Source organism: Epinephelus fuscoguttatus, linkage group LG12 (assembly GCF_011397635.1).
Source record: "Epinephelus fuscoguttatus linkage group LG12, E.fuscoguttatus.final_Chr_v1".
Lineage (NCBI taxonomy): Eukaryota > Metazoa > Chordata > Actinopteri > Perciformes > Serranidae > Epinephelus > Epinephelus fuscoguttatus.
The window spans coordinates 7,957,133-7,974,079 of NC_064763.1; the positions used below are offsets into that span (position 1 = coordinate 7,957,133).

Below are 16,947 nucleotides of genomic sequence, written 5' to 3' on the forward strand. Positions count from 1 at the left end.
ACACAAATGCAAAATATAAACTGTATGATATTAAAATATCTTCTAATATATTAAAGGCATTGCATGTACATATGCTAAATAGATTTAACACTCATTTAAATGGATTTGGAAATGTTGACAGTTAATAAAAATGTATGTCACATTTAATTTAAATGCAAAACACCAACAGGATGCAGTTGTAAGAGTTACGCAAGAATTGGCACTGACAGATAGTTGGAGTCATCATTGGCTAGTCGGTCTGTCTGCTGCTTCAGTAAGTCTTTAATTAGAAGCTTGGATAGCGTAAGCCCATATGTGCCTGTGGCAACCAAAAATAAATCCCTCGCACACTAAGACATACTACAAACCCTTAGTTCATGCAAGCTTACTTTATCTCTTCTTCCGTTTATGGTAGCAAGCCTTTCTGACTTACTGATTCAAGTTAACACAAATAAAGAATGTATATGAAGATAGAAAACTGCACCCTGAGGCATGTTGGGAGTGAAATAGGGACACTGACTGGCAAGATCTGCTGATAAGATAAATCAGCCAGACTGAACAGGTAGAATATCAAATGAACATTATACAAAAGATTATAGATGTAAAATATTCACATGTATTCACTCAATAATTGATCTTTTTTTTAGTCATGTTTTGGGTATTTGATGCTGGGGACCTTGTATAGTGGTGACAGGAAACAAGGGAAAGAGGTGCCTTAAGGCCCTTAGCAGGATTTGAACACGGGATGTTGCGATTATGGTTGGCGCCACAATGCTGAGCCACGGGGTGCCCCCACTTAAAAATTCATGGCTAACCCACTTTATCTGCCCCCAAGTGGCCATTAGGAGGCATAATATTGTCCACAAACATTCACCCCAGATGACGCAGTGCCTCTCTGCAGCACTGCTGAAGTGCAGGGAACATATTGTGCATTAGACACTAGTAGGACAAAATTAGCCGAACGAACAAGTGAATATTAGATTTTAAGACAAAATTAAAGACTAAATTTTGCATGTGCATAAAATACTGTACTGTTTTAAAGTCAACATACTGCTGATCCAATAGTACAACCATGCTTCAACTCAGCAGCACACTGACAGAGGAATATCTTTTTTCCATAAAGTAATAATGCTGTTTAACATTCAAATGAAGTAACAACAATTCAGACAACTCTTCTGTTTTCGATCAATTCCTGTTACAACTGTAACACAACTCAAGCTACTGAGGACCAAAGACTGTGATACAAGCTCATCACTTTGGCATCGTGTTTAAATTAACTTTAATCACCAATAAAATGATTAATTACCATTTTGTTTTGATATGTTTTGTTCCAACAAGGGTACCAGTTGCTGTCTTCACACTACAAGTGACAAGGCAACAGGCTGCAAGTAATTTTCAATGGAAGCCTGTGACATGAAGCTACAAACTGGAGCCCAACACTTGTTACTGCAGACGGGTGTGACAAAAACTAAAGCTGAGCTGGCTTCATCTTTTTTGATGCTCCAATAATACGGTGAAGCTTCAAGCAATTGTATTTTTGTTTTGAGCTGTGGTAAGTTGGTGATTTAGCTTAGTTAGCTGATGCTATGCTAGCTCCCTGTGTACTGCAGGGATGCACAGGGATGGAATGGGGTGGCGAAATGTAATGCTAAAATGGGGCTCAGAGGTTAATCAAATGCATAGGTACTTTTTTAAACAAATGCAGACTTTAGTTAACCTTCAGTCAAGGTTCTTTCTTGCAAGTACACACACACACACACACACACACACACACACACACACACACACACACACACACACACACACACACACACACACACACACACACACACACACACACACAAACACACACACACACAAACCTATGATGACATAACATTAGCTTCATTAAACAGCGCTTGAGCAACACTTCAGTGGCGACTCAGCGATGATGTAGCTGGTCACACTGTTGAGTTGTCACTCGTAGTGTGAACACAGCCTTATGGTGTACAGTATTTGTTATGATGTATAACTGTATATCATTCCTACATCAGCTTCTTATATGAAGCTTATACAGCCCTTGTTGCTCGCAATGGAAAGGGTTAAAACTAATAACTGAGTTATTGCATGTCTTAAAAAAGCTATTAAGCTTATTTACGCTTTAAACTCCTAAAAATATCAATTTAATTTTGCTTCAGTGAACTAAACTAGCTGAGAACTGCATACCAAAAATATTTATTAGTTGTTTATATATCTAAATAACCCCTTTGGACCCTGATAATTAATTTGGATGGGGCCATCTGCCATCTCATGATTTGACAGGACATTTGCCTAAGCTTCAGGGGGCTGACTGTGGTAACAGAACAGGGGATATAACATCAGTGTACTGATGACCTTATGGTGGGGTCATCAGTCTCTGAGGACTCTTCTAATCCCCTTCACTTATCCCTATCCTGGAACTACTGGATGACCTCATCAAAGTGGTTCAGCAGCTCCTGCTGTTACAGAGGGGCTATTTTAAAGCTGTAAAAACCTTGTACACATAGTCTGTTTGGAAATGTATATTCACGTTCTTCAAAACCAGTTCTTTACTGTTACTGCATAAAACAACAAGTATGACGCACAAGGTTTGACTGTAGAGACAAATAGGATTACTAGTGGATTACCAACTGGTTGGTCCCATTCCAAGCCAAACATGCTATTAGTAACACGCCTGGTGTGCACAGACCCACTGGTATATACTCACATGGCCGAGGGTTTCCTTCAACCAACAAGCAAAAACAAAAGTTGCATTATACCAGGAATTATTATAGCCTATTTCACGTTTATGAGCAAATCTCAAAAGGTACTGACCCACATTTCAACTGGCATGCTTTCATGTAATGATATTTCTCCACGCACTGTTTCCACTGTATTTATTTACTGGCGTATTCAAACACAGCTTTCACCCTCGCCAGGGTCTGTAACAACAGTTGCATGCAGTTCAGTGATATCACAAAAAACACACATCAACTTCTCCAGACATTCATCTTAATGCTTGATGGAGATTTTGAAGAGGCTATCTCATGAGGGGATTACACTGTACATAATACAAAATGCAATACTGCAATAGAACAGGGAGTAGTTCGACAACTGTCATACAAACACATCTACTTGTTCATGCATGTTATTTTTGCTATTTTTCATCTTTTCATTACAAAGGACTGGCACAAAACCTGACTAGCCAATAATGATAAGTTTGGAGTAAAGTGGCTGCCTGAGTCCAGACCTTGTAGTGCAAATAAACTAGAATCACCGCTTTGCTGTTGTATGCCTCCGCAAACCACTTAAGTTACACTTACAGTTTACATCCAGTAGGTCAGTATAAATGACCCGGATGATGATGACAAGCAACTCTAGCGATTCATAAAAACATATTGGTGAAATGAACGAGTTTCGCGGCAGATAATGTTATTTAGAGCCTCATTGTTGGTGTCCCGATCATTCCCATTATATGGATGTACGTGGCTCTCGCGGATCTAAATATCTTCCGAAGGACTCCAAATGACACCAAACTTATCTGGGTGAGTAAACAACCGTATTTAATGTGAGAAATAAGATCCAGGTTGTAAAAAACGGAACTTCCCCTTTAAGACCGCCAAATTCTAATCAGTTCATTTTTAAATCCAAGTGGACTTTGTGCCAAATTTGAGGAAACTCCCTCAAGGCCTTCTTTACTTATTGTGTTCACAAGAATGAGAAGAGTAGAGAAGAGAAGAATTTTAATGAGTTCATTTTTGAGTCAAAGTGGACGTTTGTGCCAAATTTGAAGAAATTCCCTCAAGGCATTCTTGAAATATTGCATTCACGAAAATGGAATGGACAGACAACCCGAAAACATAATGCCTCTGGCCACTGCTATCCTCAGCGTGGAGGCATAAAAACAATCAATGAGCATTGTGGGGGGACTTCATTAGCCAATCAGCCACACAAACAGGACTACCGCTGTTGTCAAGCTGTTGCCAAGCCGTGCACTGGAACCAATGAAGAGTATTAACAACAATGGCAAGTGATATAGACATGATAGGCGCTGCTGTAAAGGTTGTTCTAAATCCATGTCTTCTCAAAATAGTCAGACCCAGTAATTTAAGCTCTACTCCACTCTTAAATCCTCTACAAAACATGTATGCTGACATGGCTATGCATCAGTGTGGACTTAAAATGACATTAGATTCAGGCCAATTCATTGGTTTCTGGTGACTGGTTAGGGAAAATCAAATCACCCTTCCCCACAGAAATCAGTTGGACTGGACATAACGTCAGACTGGAGATGGAGTGTAAGAAGTTGACAACTCTTTTTAAAATCAGGTAGGTAAAATAATGTTCCATTGTTGTAAGGCTGATTTTACCTTTGAAACTATAATGGACTGTCACCCTTTAGACCAAAAGATAAAACATGTACTGTAGTATGGCACTAACTTAGTGTCTCGATAGAATGTAGCCTGCTTATAATTTGTGTACATTTTGTATTGTCAGAAAGGTAAATGAAATACCTCTTGTTTCAGCCTACATCTCTTTGGTCACTGCTATAATCTTTTTTTTTTTTTTTTAATTCAGTCATTATTTTGTAGGTGTGGCAGCATTCAGATGCATTACGAAAAAAGATCAATTCAATTTGTCCTTCTTCTATGAATATGCCGCATATGATCGAGTACTATAGGATAAAAACACAAGCAGCAGGCATAAAGAACCACATTCTAGAGGCCACTATTTTCCTCTTGGTAATTCTTAGAGCTAAAGCTACATTTTGATTCATCTTTTATGCTTTTTCAGTTCTTCATGGCCCTCAACCACTCAGCGCCCTCTATTCATCCCCCTTAATTAGAATGTCACAGTGTGAGCGTATGAGTATACATCAACTCTCTCTCTCTCTCTCTCTCTCTCTCTCTCTCTCTCTCTCAGACACACACACACACAAAACCAAGTTGTTCTGGCGGCTTCCGATGTCTCTCTTAATTTAGACACTGCCAACAAAGAGCACCTTTGTTCTTTCAAAGTGTAAATACATTCAGCTGATGTACATGACAGAACCTGTAAGTTAGTCATAGGTCTCCATCTCGGACGATGAATCTGTGCTGTGCCTGTGCAGTATGATGTAGATGTCTTCTCCTCTAAGTTGTGCCATGAGCTCTCACCCTAAACTACACCAGCAAACATTAACAGCCAAGTTGTAGTTGCTGCTGCTGTAAATATGGGAAACCTGACAAAATGTCAGAAATGAAAGCTTTCAAAAACTATTCGCATTGTGCCAACAATTTTAAGTCATTTTTGTGTACTATTTCAATAGCATGCATATGACTTTATTGTGATTTGCAGGTAAAGGTATCACATCTGCATTAAATCACAATACCTGATACATTCACAGTCCTTTGTCTAATGTAAACCACGGTTCTCTCTGTATGCCAGTTGTCAAAATTGCCTCATTATGCTCCATTAATGACTGAGAACTTATTAGCAAACAGTTGTTTATCTACACATCCAGCACTTATGGGGGGCTGTTATCATTTATTTGGAGTCATGTCTGTGCCCACCTGATGAATGTAATTCTAATATTCACTCTCTTTTAGCTCTCATTTTAATCTCTACCAACTCCTGAGGGAAATATCTGTCTCTAAAGCCTCTACATGCTCCACCAGCTAGTCTCCAACTGTGTCTACCTGCTGTTTGGTGCTGGGCAGGTAGCTTACAGTGGCTTTTTAGAATATTTTCTCAGATAATAAACTGCCTGCTGCATCCAAAACTAAAGTCATGAGAGTGATGAGAGTGAACCAGAACAGTTGTTGTGGATCAGACAGATTCAACTGATTATGCTCCATAGGTTCATCTCTACCAGAGACACATTTCACATTATGTGCATTGCAACCTACCTGTTTTTATGCACATTTTAACTTGAGTGGAAACACAAAAAAAAATCATGAAAAGTCTCACAATTTTGCAAAAAAAAGTTTTCACACTTGGGGAGAGGGAAAGGTTGGGGTATCAATAAAAGGCAAATGTGACTAAGAGCAACAGAAACAGATTAGGTGAATAAATAATGATGTACAGTCATAATGTACTGCCACTGCATAGGCAACTGCAAACTCTCTTCGTTGTCTCTGACGGCTTTTAACAGCTAATGTATGCACACTGGACTGTTACCAGAACTTTTCCAAGAGCACAGGGCTGTCACACTAGTGACAAAATTGTCTATTTCCACTGTCCAGCGTGCTCTCCATTATTAAACATCCATTATTTTCCTTTGTTTGAGGTCTGACCAGTGCTACAATTATGTCCTCTTTGGTCAATTTTCTCAAAATTCAGTTAAACCCTGCACTACAACTGGATGGAAACTCAACTATCGTGGCACTGTTTCCACATTGTCATTTGATATATTGGAAAAATATTGATCATTGCCACTTTAAATAACACCTGTTTTACTTTCTTTTTTTTTTTAAGAGATTACTTTCAAGTGAGCCTCACCTCTACACTGCTGCTCCTGGTTGCAGACTTAATCTAACTTCTTAACAAAGAATAAATGAGGCTGACCAAATCCTGTCTAAACCCTCCAGCCACAACAGATCCACAATGACACTGCTCACCATGGATATTATGCTTGAGTCACCAGCTAATTCAAATTAGCATAAAATGTATACATTAAAGTTTATTTTCAATCTTGCTAGAAACATCATAAAGCAGGTAGACAACAATTTGCTCCTAATAGAAATTCAGTGGCAAGTTTTTCTCAGTACAGTGTGAAGATGAATGCCACATGAACGCACTTTCTAGAAGACACCATATAATCATGTTCAATCTTTGCTCATGATTTCATTGTGACTTTCTTAGAACTCTTGTGTCATGTTTCAACAAACTTCAGTAGTTTTCTCATCGGCCCAGAGGAGACCGATTCGTTTACAAAGTTTAGCCCCGAGGTGGGATAATAATTGCTTCTCAGTCAACCCTTTGAAACAAATGCTTTCAAGCACAACTATTAGACTCTGAACCTCTTTTCTGTATCTAGCTGCCATAGAATCAATAAATGGCATTCATGCACAAACATGTTAACATACTGGCTTTTAAATGTAACTGAGTTGTTTCCTAATGAAATTCTGAAATCACTGTAGTAATGTCTGATGCATAAATATTTTAATATACTATGAACACACAACATCAAATCTAAGGCAATTTAAGACCATCAGGAATAGTTCAGTTCAGTTAGTAATCAGTTAGTTAGCACACAGGACAATTTAACAACAGGAGTGGTCAAAATGGAAGCAGCAGAGGCCAATATATCCTAACTGTTAGTCTCTAGTATGGGTGAAGTGCCAAATAAGTGGGACACCACATTTCCGTTATATCCCACAATGAAACTGAATAGCTGCTTTCATTAGATCATCTCTGTCTGATAAATGCCCACTTTTTTCAAACTCCACACTTGTGGCCTTCTAAGAAAATTCTGTCAAACTTTTTCAAACTTTGGAAACCTCCCTCTGGAGCCTTTAACAGACATCATACAACTGCTGACACTAGCTCTATAGGCTGGGTGATATGTGCCAAATTTGATGATATGCTCACTTTTTTTTATACAAATATGAATCTTGGTACACTTGTGCAGTTTAGGACCCCTAACATTTTCAGAAATGGAGCCACTGCAAAAATGCCTTGTGTTGGCCATGGCGGCCATTTTACTTTGCACCATAACGGAATGATGTGTTTTTCATTATATCTCCTGAACCAAATACGGTAGCATGGAAAAGGGGGGGGGGGTGTCTAGCCCCATGTTTTAATGGTCAAGGATTACACTCATACCATAAACAACATCATAAACCCTTCAGGTAAATAGTTATGGGTGAATTCAGTGATGCAAAAAATGTATAAAATGCCCACCATGGCCACCACAAGACATTCTTGCGATGGCTTTGTTTCTGAAAATGTTTAGGGCCCCAAACTGTACAAGTGAACCAAGTGTTTCACCTGGACTAATAGTTCACATCTTGAAGAGTATTCTGAACTTCGTGTGTAAAATTGGCAGAGGGTCCCTTTATAGCAATGAGAACTTAAAATAGTTTCACAATAATCAGTTTTAAGTATTAATGTACAAAGGGACATGTTCATGTGTATCCTCATGACTGATGAGCCTGTGATTTTAAAAGCTATATTTTGCATTACTTCTACACTTTTTAAATGGCTTCAGCTGACGACCTGAACCCATTTCACCCTGCACTTAGCACCTAGGCTAGGGGAGCTGTTAGCACGGGGCTAAGAAAGCATTTTACACTGGCACAATTCTAACACATTTCAAGTGGGCCAACCCCAACTTTAGAATATGGCTTGCTGGCCCTGATCCACAGCAGGATTAGCTTGGACTTTGTGGGGTTATCATCTGAAAATCTACTAAACAAGGGGCTAAAAGTTGCCAGTGTGAAATGGAGCTGATAGAATTGGCGTCACATTTTTGTTGTCCAATCACACAACTTGTTTGTCAATGCACCTGCATGTGTTTGTTTTATGTTTATGTTGTAACCATGGTACTTACTACTAACCAAAACTGGAGGTACCTAGCAAGCTGGCTAAATTACAACAACAACAACAACAACAACAACGATGCTGTTCTCTCTTTTTTAGATGTTTGAGCACTGCTCTCACATAAAACCCTGCTAATGGCGACATTTTAACATTGCTGCTTGCTGTTAAAGAGTAGTCACGTCATTTTAGAATGTAAACATCAACGGATATCTAACCCAGGTCTAGTAGAGGTGCAATGTGAATCATTAGCCTTGGGCATGGGTTAACTTTGGATTAACAATGTGTGTGTTCATTCTTAGCCCAGGGCTATCATTAGCCATAGGCTAATGATAGCCCTGGGCTAAGTATATGCAGTGTGAAAAGCCCTCTAGTCATACAGAAGTAATTCCTCAGTCTGAGGTTTTGCTGGGATGATACATTGTGAGAGACTGACCTCCTCCACTGGACAGGCAGAGTGTGCAACTTCAGAGTTTTGTATAGAAACACTCTTCTCCCACTTGTCCGCCATGTGGTTGACCTCCTCCAGCTTTTGCTCACAGCTCTTCTGTGTGTTTAGCAGCGTCACTTCATAGAACTCCTGGATATCTGTGGAAATAAAGACAGTACATGACTCAGGTGCTGGTTAACTTCTCCTCACACAACACAGTCAACTCTGTCTCATCAATAAAAGAAACACATTTGATGTGGATACCAGTTTAACCTGAATCAGGGCCGCAGCAATTATACAACACATACAATGGATGGAAAGGATGAAACAGATTCCATCGAATAATAATGGTCAGGTTTTGTGTGTAGACTCACATATCATAACAAAATGTGCAGTTTCTTACACAAATGTTTGATATTAATGCAAAAATGTAAAAATAAATAAACTGCTATTCCAACGAAAAGAATAAAGAAGAAAAAAATGTTATTTTTGGAAGTAATGTTACAACTGGTGATGCTCCAGCGACCTCCTGTTCACATAGTTGATAGTTTTATTTATTTGAGATTTTTGTTTTTTTTTAATGGGACAAAATGTATTAATAAACAATTACTTGTAAATACATGAGATTATAGCCAGGCAGCTAATTTCCATCTCCAGTCCCATGGCAGGTTGATGTTAAACACATAAAAGGGAACAATGCCAACAATAAGGAAATAAGATAAGTAAGTAAGACAAGCAAAACAACATACACAGAAACATAGTAGACCAAGAGTTGGGAGACCATAGGAATTTTTAGATATCAAGTTATAAAGTGCTTGAGTGCTTTCACACCCAATGTGAGTTTTAGTTGTGACGGTGCAACAAATGTTTCATAGCAAACTATTCAGACAGATTTTTAATCACCACAATATTCCTGTAACATTAATGGTCACTAGCCACTGATCACTAGTGTTAAATAAGTTAGTAGTTACTCAGAATTTAGGAAGGACTTATTACACAAACTTAGAAATTGATTTATGAATGGCTGGTGCAAAACATTTCTGACTTTTACGCAGAATTCTGCCAGCTATAAACATTATCACACACACTATATATATATATAGCCCACTGCTGACTCCAATATATCTCCTACGTCAACTTCAATTTCAAAAAATTTTGTCTGCATTGTCTTAATTCTCAGTTGATAAAACCCACCCTCGTCTCACATGGGGTGCACATCATCATTTTACTACTGTACCCCAATCACTTCAAAGCCTTAAATGGACCCTCCATCAACTATTGTATTCTTGTATTCCTATGACTATATTTTCCTTGTATTCATCCTGTTTTTAACGGGTGAGGGAACAGTTCTTTTTCCAAGACTTGGGTTGAATACTCAACTTTAGAGCTAAGTGGTGGGCAATTTTAGGCTAGACATCTACCTCAAAAGCCAAGCTCTGAATATGTCCCTTCAGCTGTAATCGTGCTTGTATAAATATATACTCCTAATATTTTTCCATCACTTTTCAGCTGACCTCTCCTTATCATTTCCTTGTTGCTCTACTAGTAAAAAACAAAGCACTAAATTCTGAATGGCAAAATGTTACACACATAGCTAACATACATACAATGGAATGTTCACTGTGTGTATTTCCAGTCCAGCAAAGGTTTTGTGACCTTTACTGAAATCAATTTGAATTAAGTCCAACATTTGCTGTAGCCATTTCTCTATTTACATGCATAAACAGCCACAGCATTGAGAAAGCCTTACACCAATACAGGTTGTTGTGCTGCATTGAATTACAGGTAATTAGTTACATTCACAGTCAGTGAGTACTACTTAATCATGACTAATCATGACACATTAAACAGTTATTTCTCACTGTTTCATGTGAAAATAAGCATTGAATCTTCTATCATACTGATGGACAGCTTTACACTGGGTAAATCAAATCTGTGAAGGCACCCTGACCTCCAGAAAAACATACAAATATGACCAACAGTTATGCCAATCTATAAGTGCCCCTGAAACTGCAGCCAATAAATTTGCTTGGATGAGGAGGATGGCTGTGAGTTACCTCTGCCTTGCATGACTTGTATTGCATTGCAGTTTTACAGACTATTTAAAGTGATATTTTTTGACATTATATAATGTAATTATTAGGTTATTTCAGGTAGATATTAATGTATTACAGTATGTTTACACAGAACAAACTGAAAATCAGCAATGTTAATAAGAAAACAATTTAAAGTCTGTAAATGTCTGCAGAAAAATGCCTCAAAAGCCGTATCATGTGCTCTATGCAGTTTCAGAATGACATTCTTACTGTGTGATGATCATGCTTTGCTCTTACTGTGGTCATACATAAATGTACATAAACACACATCAACACCATGACAACAAACTTCCCTGCCTGAAGCTTCACAGTAGATCAACACGTCCAGGTATGACAGTATGTCATTAAAAAAAAAGAGCAAATGCAGCATGTGCAACAATGCAGCAATCTGCATGCATCTTTTCCCAATTTTTGCAACATCATTGCAGAAGCTAAACAGACTGAAAGTCAACATTTTTCATTCAGCCAGGACTAGTGATTGTACTTGTGCAAACATTTCCTCATGGTTTGCTTTGACTGAATGTCAGCGTGAGTCGATGCTGTATCGGCCTCGCTGCAGTAGAATCTGGAGAAATGGACTCAGCATCTGGTGCGTCATTACTACCACAAAGAATCTGCATTGTATGACTCAACTGAGCTCTTTGTTCAGTATTCAATTCAAGTGCTATTGTTTTCCAAATGTATACACATTTTTTGAATGGATAGCCATGTTTTACCACCAAACCAGACCCATAACAAGTGATCATTTACATTTAAATAGATCTTCATAAAAACCAACTATCAGCGTGCACCACAAGATACAGGGTCATGTTTATGTCCCAATCGTTCACAAGTTAATTCATGCATTCTGTTTTTAGAAACAGCAAATAAATTAAATTACATCAATAATAAATATTGATGTAGTTTCTGTAAAACAAACAAACAAAAAAGCAGTCACAGTTCTATCTTTTTGTAATTCAAATGAAAACAGGCTGTTATGGATGTAAATGAATACAGCAAAATTTATGCAAATCCCCAAAAGCTCTTGAACGGTTGGTGTATAGCGGGGGGTGTATATGTGTAAGACTCAACATGGTGCAAAATCAGTTTTTCTTAGTTGTCACTCATTTGATTATTGTGACAGAACAAAGTTATGCAGTGGAATCATACATACACTTTGCTGTACAGCACTTGACACAAATGCTTTCCAATTTAGGTCAAGGAAATAGGTTCTGACTTTTGTTTCATTAAAAGGAATTAAAATAAAAATGACTTAAGTAAGGCAAAGACCAAACCAGACGTCCACCAGCAGCGCTCACCTCTACGTCCATTTGACGAGCACTGACACTTGGTCTAAAATACAGCCCTCACTACACAGCATTACACCCCAAAACCATCAAAACCATCAACTGTGATCAACATTCGTAAAGGGAGGGGGGAGAAATGAGAGCAGTTTTAGTCTCAGATTTACAGATGCAGAAAGTTGTCAAGAGTAACTCACAGTGCAGTAAAACCTCCCTGCTTTCTCCGGTCATGTTGCAGCGTGCTATCCTGTGAAACAGTGTGCTGTGGGAGGACCAGATGCCTGGTGGCAAGCAAACAGCGAGCCTAATCCTCAGACATAGAGGCTGCCTGTTCCCTTCAATGCAGACAATGACCTTACACCCCGCGTAGCTGATTTCTAATTCAGCTCTCCTCTGGGTAATGTGCTTAACACAGCCAGCAGTCCTTTCCAACTCTCCCTTAATGAACAAAACTCCACTTCTCCACCGTAAAGTGGTCCAACAACTTCACAACCTGGCATCCAATTCTCCAAACTCTTCCCTCTGATATCTGCATAGCCTGCTTCTCACACCAGTGTTTTCTTCACGCTTCGTGCAAGTTTAGTATCAGGCATTAAAGATACAAAGATAGTGACTACCAGCTCTGGAACACTCCATTCACTCTTTGTGCCGCTGAGCTGCTTTAAAGAAGGCAGCTGGCACAGTATTTAAGGCACATAGCTTGCGTGTAAAAGGCATCATGAGCTCTGCAGAGGAAATCTTGCAGTATGTCTAATACAATGTGGCCTTGCTGGGAATCTCCACTGACGAGGAGGATTCCATTCCCAAGCCTCTGTGAAGTAGTAAACCGCCCCACACTGACAGTTTATTGTAAAGACAGTGTGTAAGTGCAACTAAACATCAAACATTTAGAGCCAACCCCTTGGTGCAAGTACAAAAATTCCTTAAGTGCAGCTCCCTAACATACACAGTTAGTGTATGTTACGCACATCCACATTGTAGTCAACATGACATAGCTCTACTACAAATTATTTACAGCAATCAAATATTTCAGCAATTCATCTGTGGATTTTTTTTTTAAAGTAAGTGACTTCTCTTTTTGTTTTTAAAATGTCAAAAAAGTGAAAAGCACCTACCATAAGTTCCCAGAGCCTGAGCTGATTTAATCAAATAACTTGTTTTGTCCATTAAGACCAGCAGTCTTAATCCCAAATATATTATTTTTTAAAATGATGTAAAGCAGAGAAAAACTCACAAACGCTAAAAGCTGTGAGGCTTGAACCTGCAAATAACTGGAATGTTTCCTCCATGAAAAACTTAAACTTTGACTCAATTATTAAAATTGTTGAAGATACATTTTTTCAGCTATTGACTGATCAAATAATCAAATATTTTGCCACTAGCCATGAACAGTTACAGCAATATCAGCCTAATTCTTAACATGACTTCAAATAAAACAGTATTGAATTTTTCTGTGCATCCTGATACAATACTAGTTTCGTACTGTGTCAGAAAACAGTAGTTATAGTTTTTTAGTTTAATATCTAACAAGTAGTAACCAGATTTCTACTATAAATAAAAAGGAAATCAAGGTACAGATGGAACTGAAAATGAAGTCTCATAATGTTGTGGGTGACTAAAACTTAAACAATTTAATAAGAAAATTTAATGAATAGCAATTCATTTGATTTAACACAACATTGCACTATTTTTAATCAACAGTATGCCCATAAATAACACCAAACCGTAGGAGCATAGTTTTTGTTTTGTCTGTTTGTCTTGTTTTGTTTTTTCATTTCAATTGGCTAAGGGGCCATGAAAAAATGCTTACGGTGGTAATAAGGATACCCTGATTTTTATAAATTGCATCCGCATTTTGGATTATTCCTCCATGATATTCCACGTTTTACACTTATTTTCCATATTCCATACTTTTTTTCATATGTTATCAATATTCGAGATTCCGCCCGTATTTTCCGTCCGCAACATTGCTGTTCTCCTGCTATTGACATAGTCTTTCATTACAAACAACATCAGAGCATACAACAAGCACTGAGCATTAGGTTTAGCCAACAGGCATCTAGTGAATTCAAATGTTTTACTGTTCACATGATAATTTTTCAACTTACACATGTGCAGTGTCAAGCTTTGTCAGTTACAGACTGGCATGCAAAGCCAAACTTTTGGTTTATGGCTCAAGCCTTCACTAATGCTATGGTCGGATTTTATCAGTTTTTGTGCAGCATGTAAAATGTGAGTCAAGAAACAAAAAAAGAAAGTTATATAACAGGATAACATTTGCTTGGTAAAATTTTCAATCATGTAATTATACTTCCACACAGGAAGTATCTGTTCAGGCTTGGCATTAACTGTTAATCCATAGGCTTTATCAAAAAATACAATAACACAATCCCATCTGGTGAGTATTTTTGGCAGCAGGGCCACATGAATTGTGACAACATGAGTTCTGCTCTTCAGCACAGACATGCAATACTGTTGGGATGCAGAGTGTATTGCACTATAAACTGTTAATCAAATGGTAGCCCTACAATATGATTAAATATTCTGCTGAAAATCTGGGTGAAAATGAGTTTATAAAAGAAATATTTATGATTTTCTTTTTAGATTACAGCCTATTTAGAACACAATCAGGCTAACAAGAAGGCCAAGGAGCACAAAAACAGTGGCTGCATTGGGATAAAGTATGATTTTCATGCTAAGATTGATATCAAGTTGGAGTCTAGGATGAAAAATTACAAAGCTATCACAAAAAAAGAAAAACAGGCCAAAACAGCCCATCAGGCCCTATGCCATAATGTTATATAAAAGGAGGTTGTGCATGCGATGGGAGGAGGTCCAGATAAAAATACATTTTGCTTGAGAGGTCTATTAAAATATTAGAAAGCTATTGACAAAAATTTGAAAAGCTCCCTTGGCCCATTAGCATGCACTTACTTGAGCTCTTCAGTTTCCTGTCTGCTGTGAAACTGTGCACAGTGCAGGGCTTCAATATTGGATCATGAAGTAAAAATAACATCTGTGCACCATCAGACTAACTGTATCCTGCACTGCACAACTAATCTGCTGAAAACGGGTGAAAAGTTATTTAGGACAAGTGTGCTAAATGTCTGGGTTCTAAGTAAGTTCACCTCAGTAGGGTTTTTTTGTTTGTTTGTTTTTTTTAAAGCTTTTCTGTTTCCATTTTGGCAAGCTTGCATCATAAAAAAGTCCTGCTGCTTTGGCAACTAGCAGTTCCTGTTCATGCTGTAAAGGCAACAACACCTAGATCACTGTCACTGAAGTTGACATTGATCTTCTCATGAAGTTTAAGGAGTGACCTTTTTAATAATTTCTAAATGGCTATATGGACGTCTGTCCCTGGTGGACATTGGAGATCCTGACAGTATGTATGATGTCTGTGTGTGTTAACATATGACAGTTATAACTGAGAAGAAATGGTGTTACGTTTGTGGTGAACTGTCAATTATTGCTGTAAAAAATGGGATGTGCTTTGTATCTGTTCTGAGCACATCATCTGTGCTTACCCAGATAAGGCATTCATATTTAGGTGCATCCCTAACATGAACAGCTGAAAACCTTTAGTAGGTATGTACAATTAGGTTATAAATGCATACAAATGTCACACAAAATAAGGAATGGGATTTTAGAGCTGCAAATACAAAACATGTAAGAATACTTTACAGAAAAATATACAATGTACATGTAACTTATGACATCCGTAATATACCTATAATAAAGCCAGCATGTACGTCTGTGACTCTTCCTGCTCTCTATTTACTTATTAAATTACTGCCACTGTTTGGCTACTCAGTCCCCACAGTCTTAAAGCAACAGAAAGCCTTTTTAAAAATGCCCATACAAGAGTTTGTCTGATAACTAACAAATTAGCACCCATGAATGGTGTGGTCATTTTACATACTTGTCATTAAGTTACATACTTAACATAGTGTTTCATAGATTAGGTTTAAGAAACTGAAGTTACATTAGTTTAGGAGACAAAACACGGTTTGCTGTTGTCACAATATGTACTTAACATTGTTACATACTTAACGTTAAGTCCCATAGGTTAGGTTTAGGTAAGTAAAGTTATGTAGGTTAGGTTTAAGAAAGTAAAGTTACGTAAGTTTATTAAAACTTGGTTTGGTGTTGTCATGTTACGGACTTAACGTTAAGTTACGTACTTAATGTTAAGTTACGTAGGTTAGGTTTAGGCAAGTAAAGTTATGTGTTTTAGGTTAGGAAACTAAAGTTACGTAGGTAAGGGTTAGCAAAAGACACATGGTGATAACATACCTTAAAATAACTCCAAGTTCGCTTGGTTTTACACAGGACACGAACACCGGTGTCCTGGGGGGAAGTTCTGTGTTTGCTTAAACTTTCCACCACTCCAACCTGCCCCTTTATTGCTCTTCATCCCACTCCTTTTTTTGACTACCATCACTGTATTGGTCAAGCAGTCCTTTCCGATTATGTGGGTTACATAAGAATTACTAGCTCTGGACAAAGGGGGTTATGTAAGAATTCTAGTTTGTTACTTTTCGTAGGTATTCATAAGGGTGCATGAGAACAGCCTACTATAGAAGTGGATTGTGTTTGTTAGTTGCAAACAATTTAGCAGAGTGGGTAAAAACAACGTGTTTTG

General features: G+C 38.0%; 1 protein-coding gene across 13 annotated transcripts in view; it reads right to left on the minus strand.

Annotated features, from left to right (window-relative positions):
* dlg2 (discs, large homolog 2 (Drosophila)) overlaps positions 1–16,947 on the minus strand; it is a 256,794-nt gene that overhangs the window by 204,951 nt on the left and 34,896 nt on the right. For 12 of the 13 annotated variants that reach the window (XM_049592539.1, XM_049592547.1, XM_049592558.1 and 9 more), the window contains exon 3: positions 8,933–9,084. In XM_049592539.1, the coding sequence (XP_049448496.1) occupies positions 8,933–9,084 (152 nt within the window). Of the gene's footprint in view, positions 1–8,932; positions 9,085–12,502; positions 12,550–16,947 lie in introns of those variants that run through there. The other variant, XM_049592543.1, reaches the window with a different exon arrangement.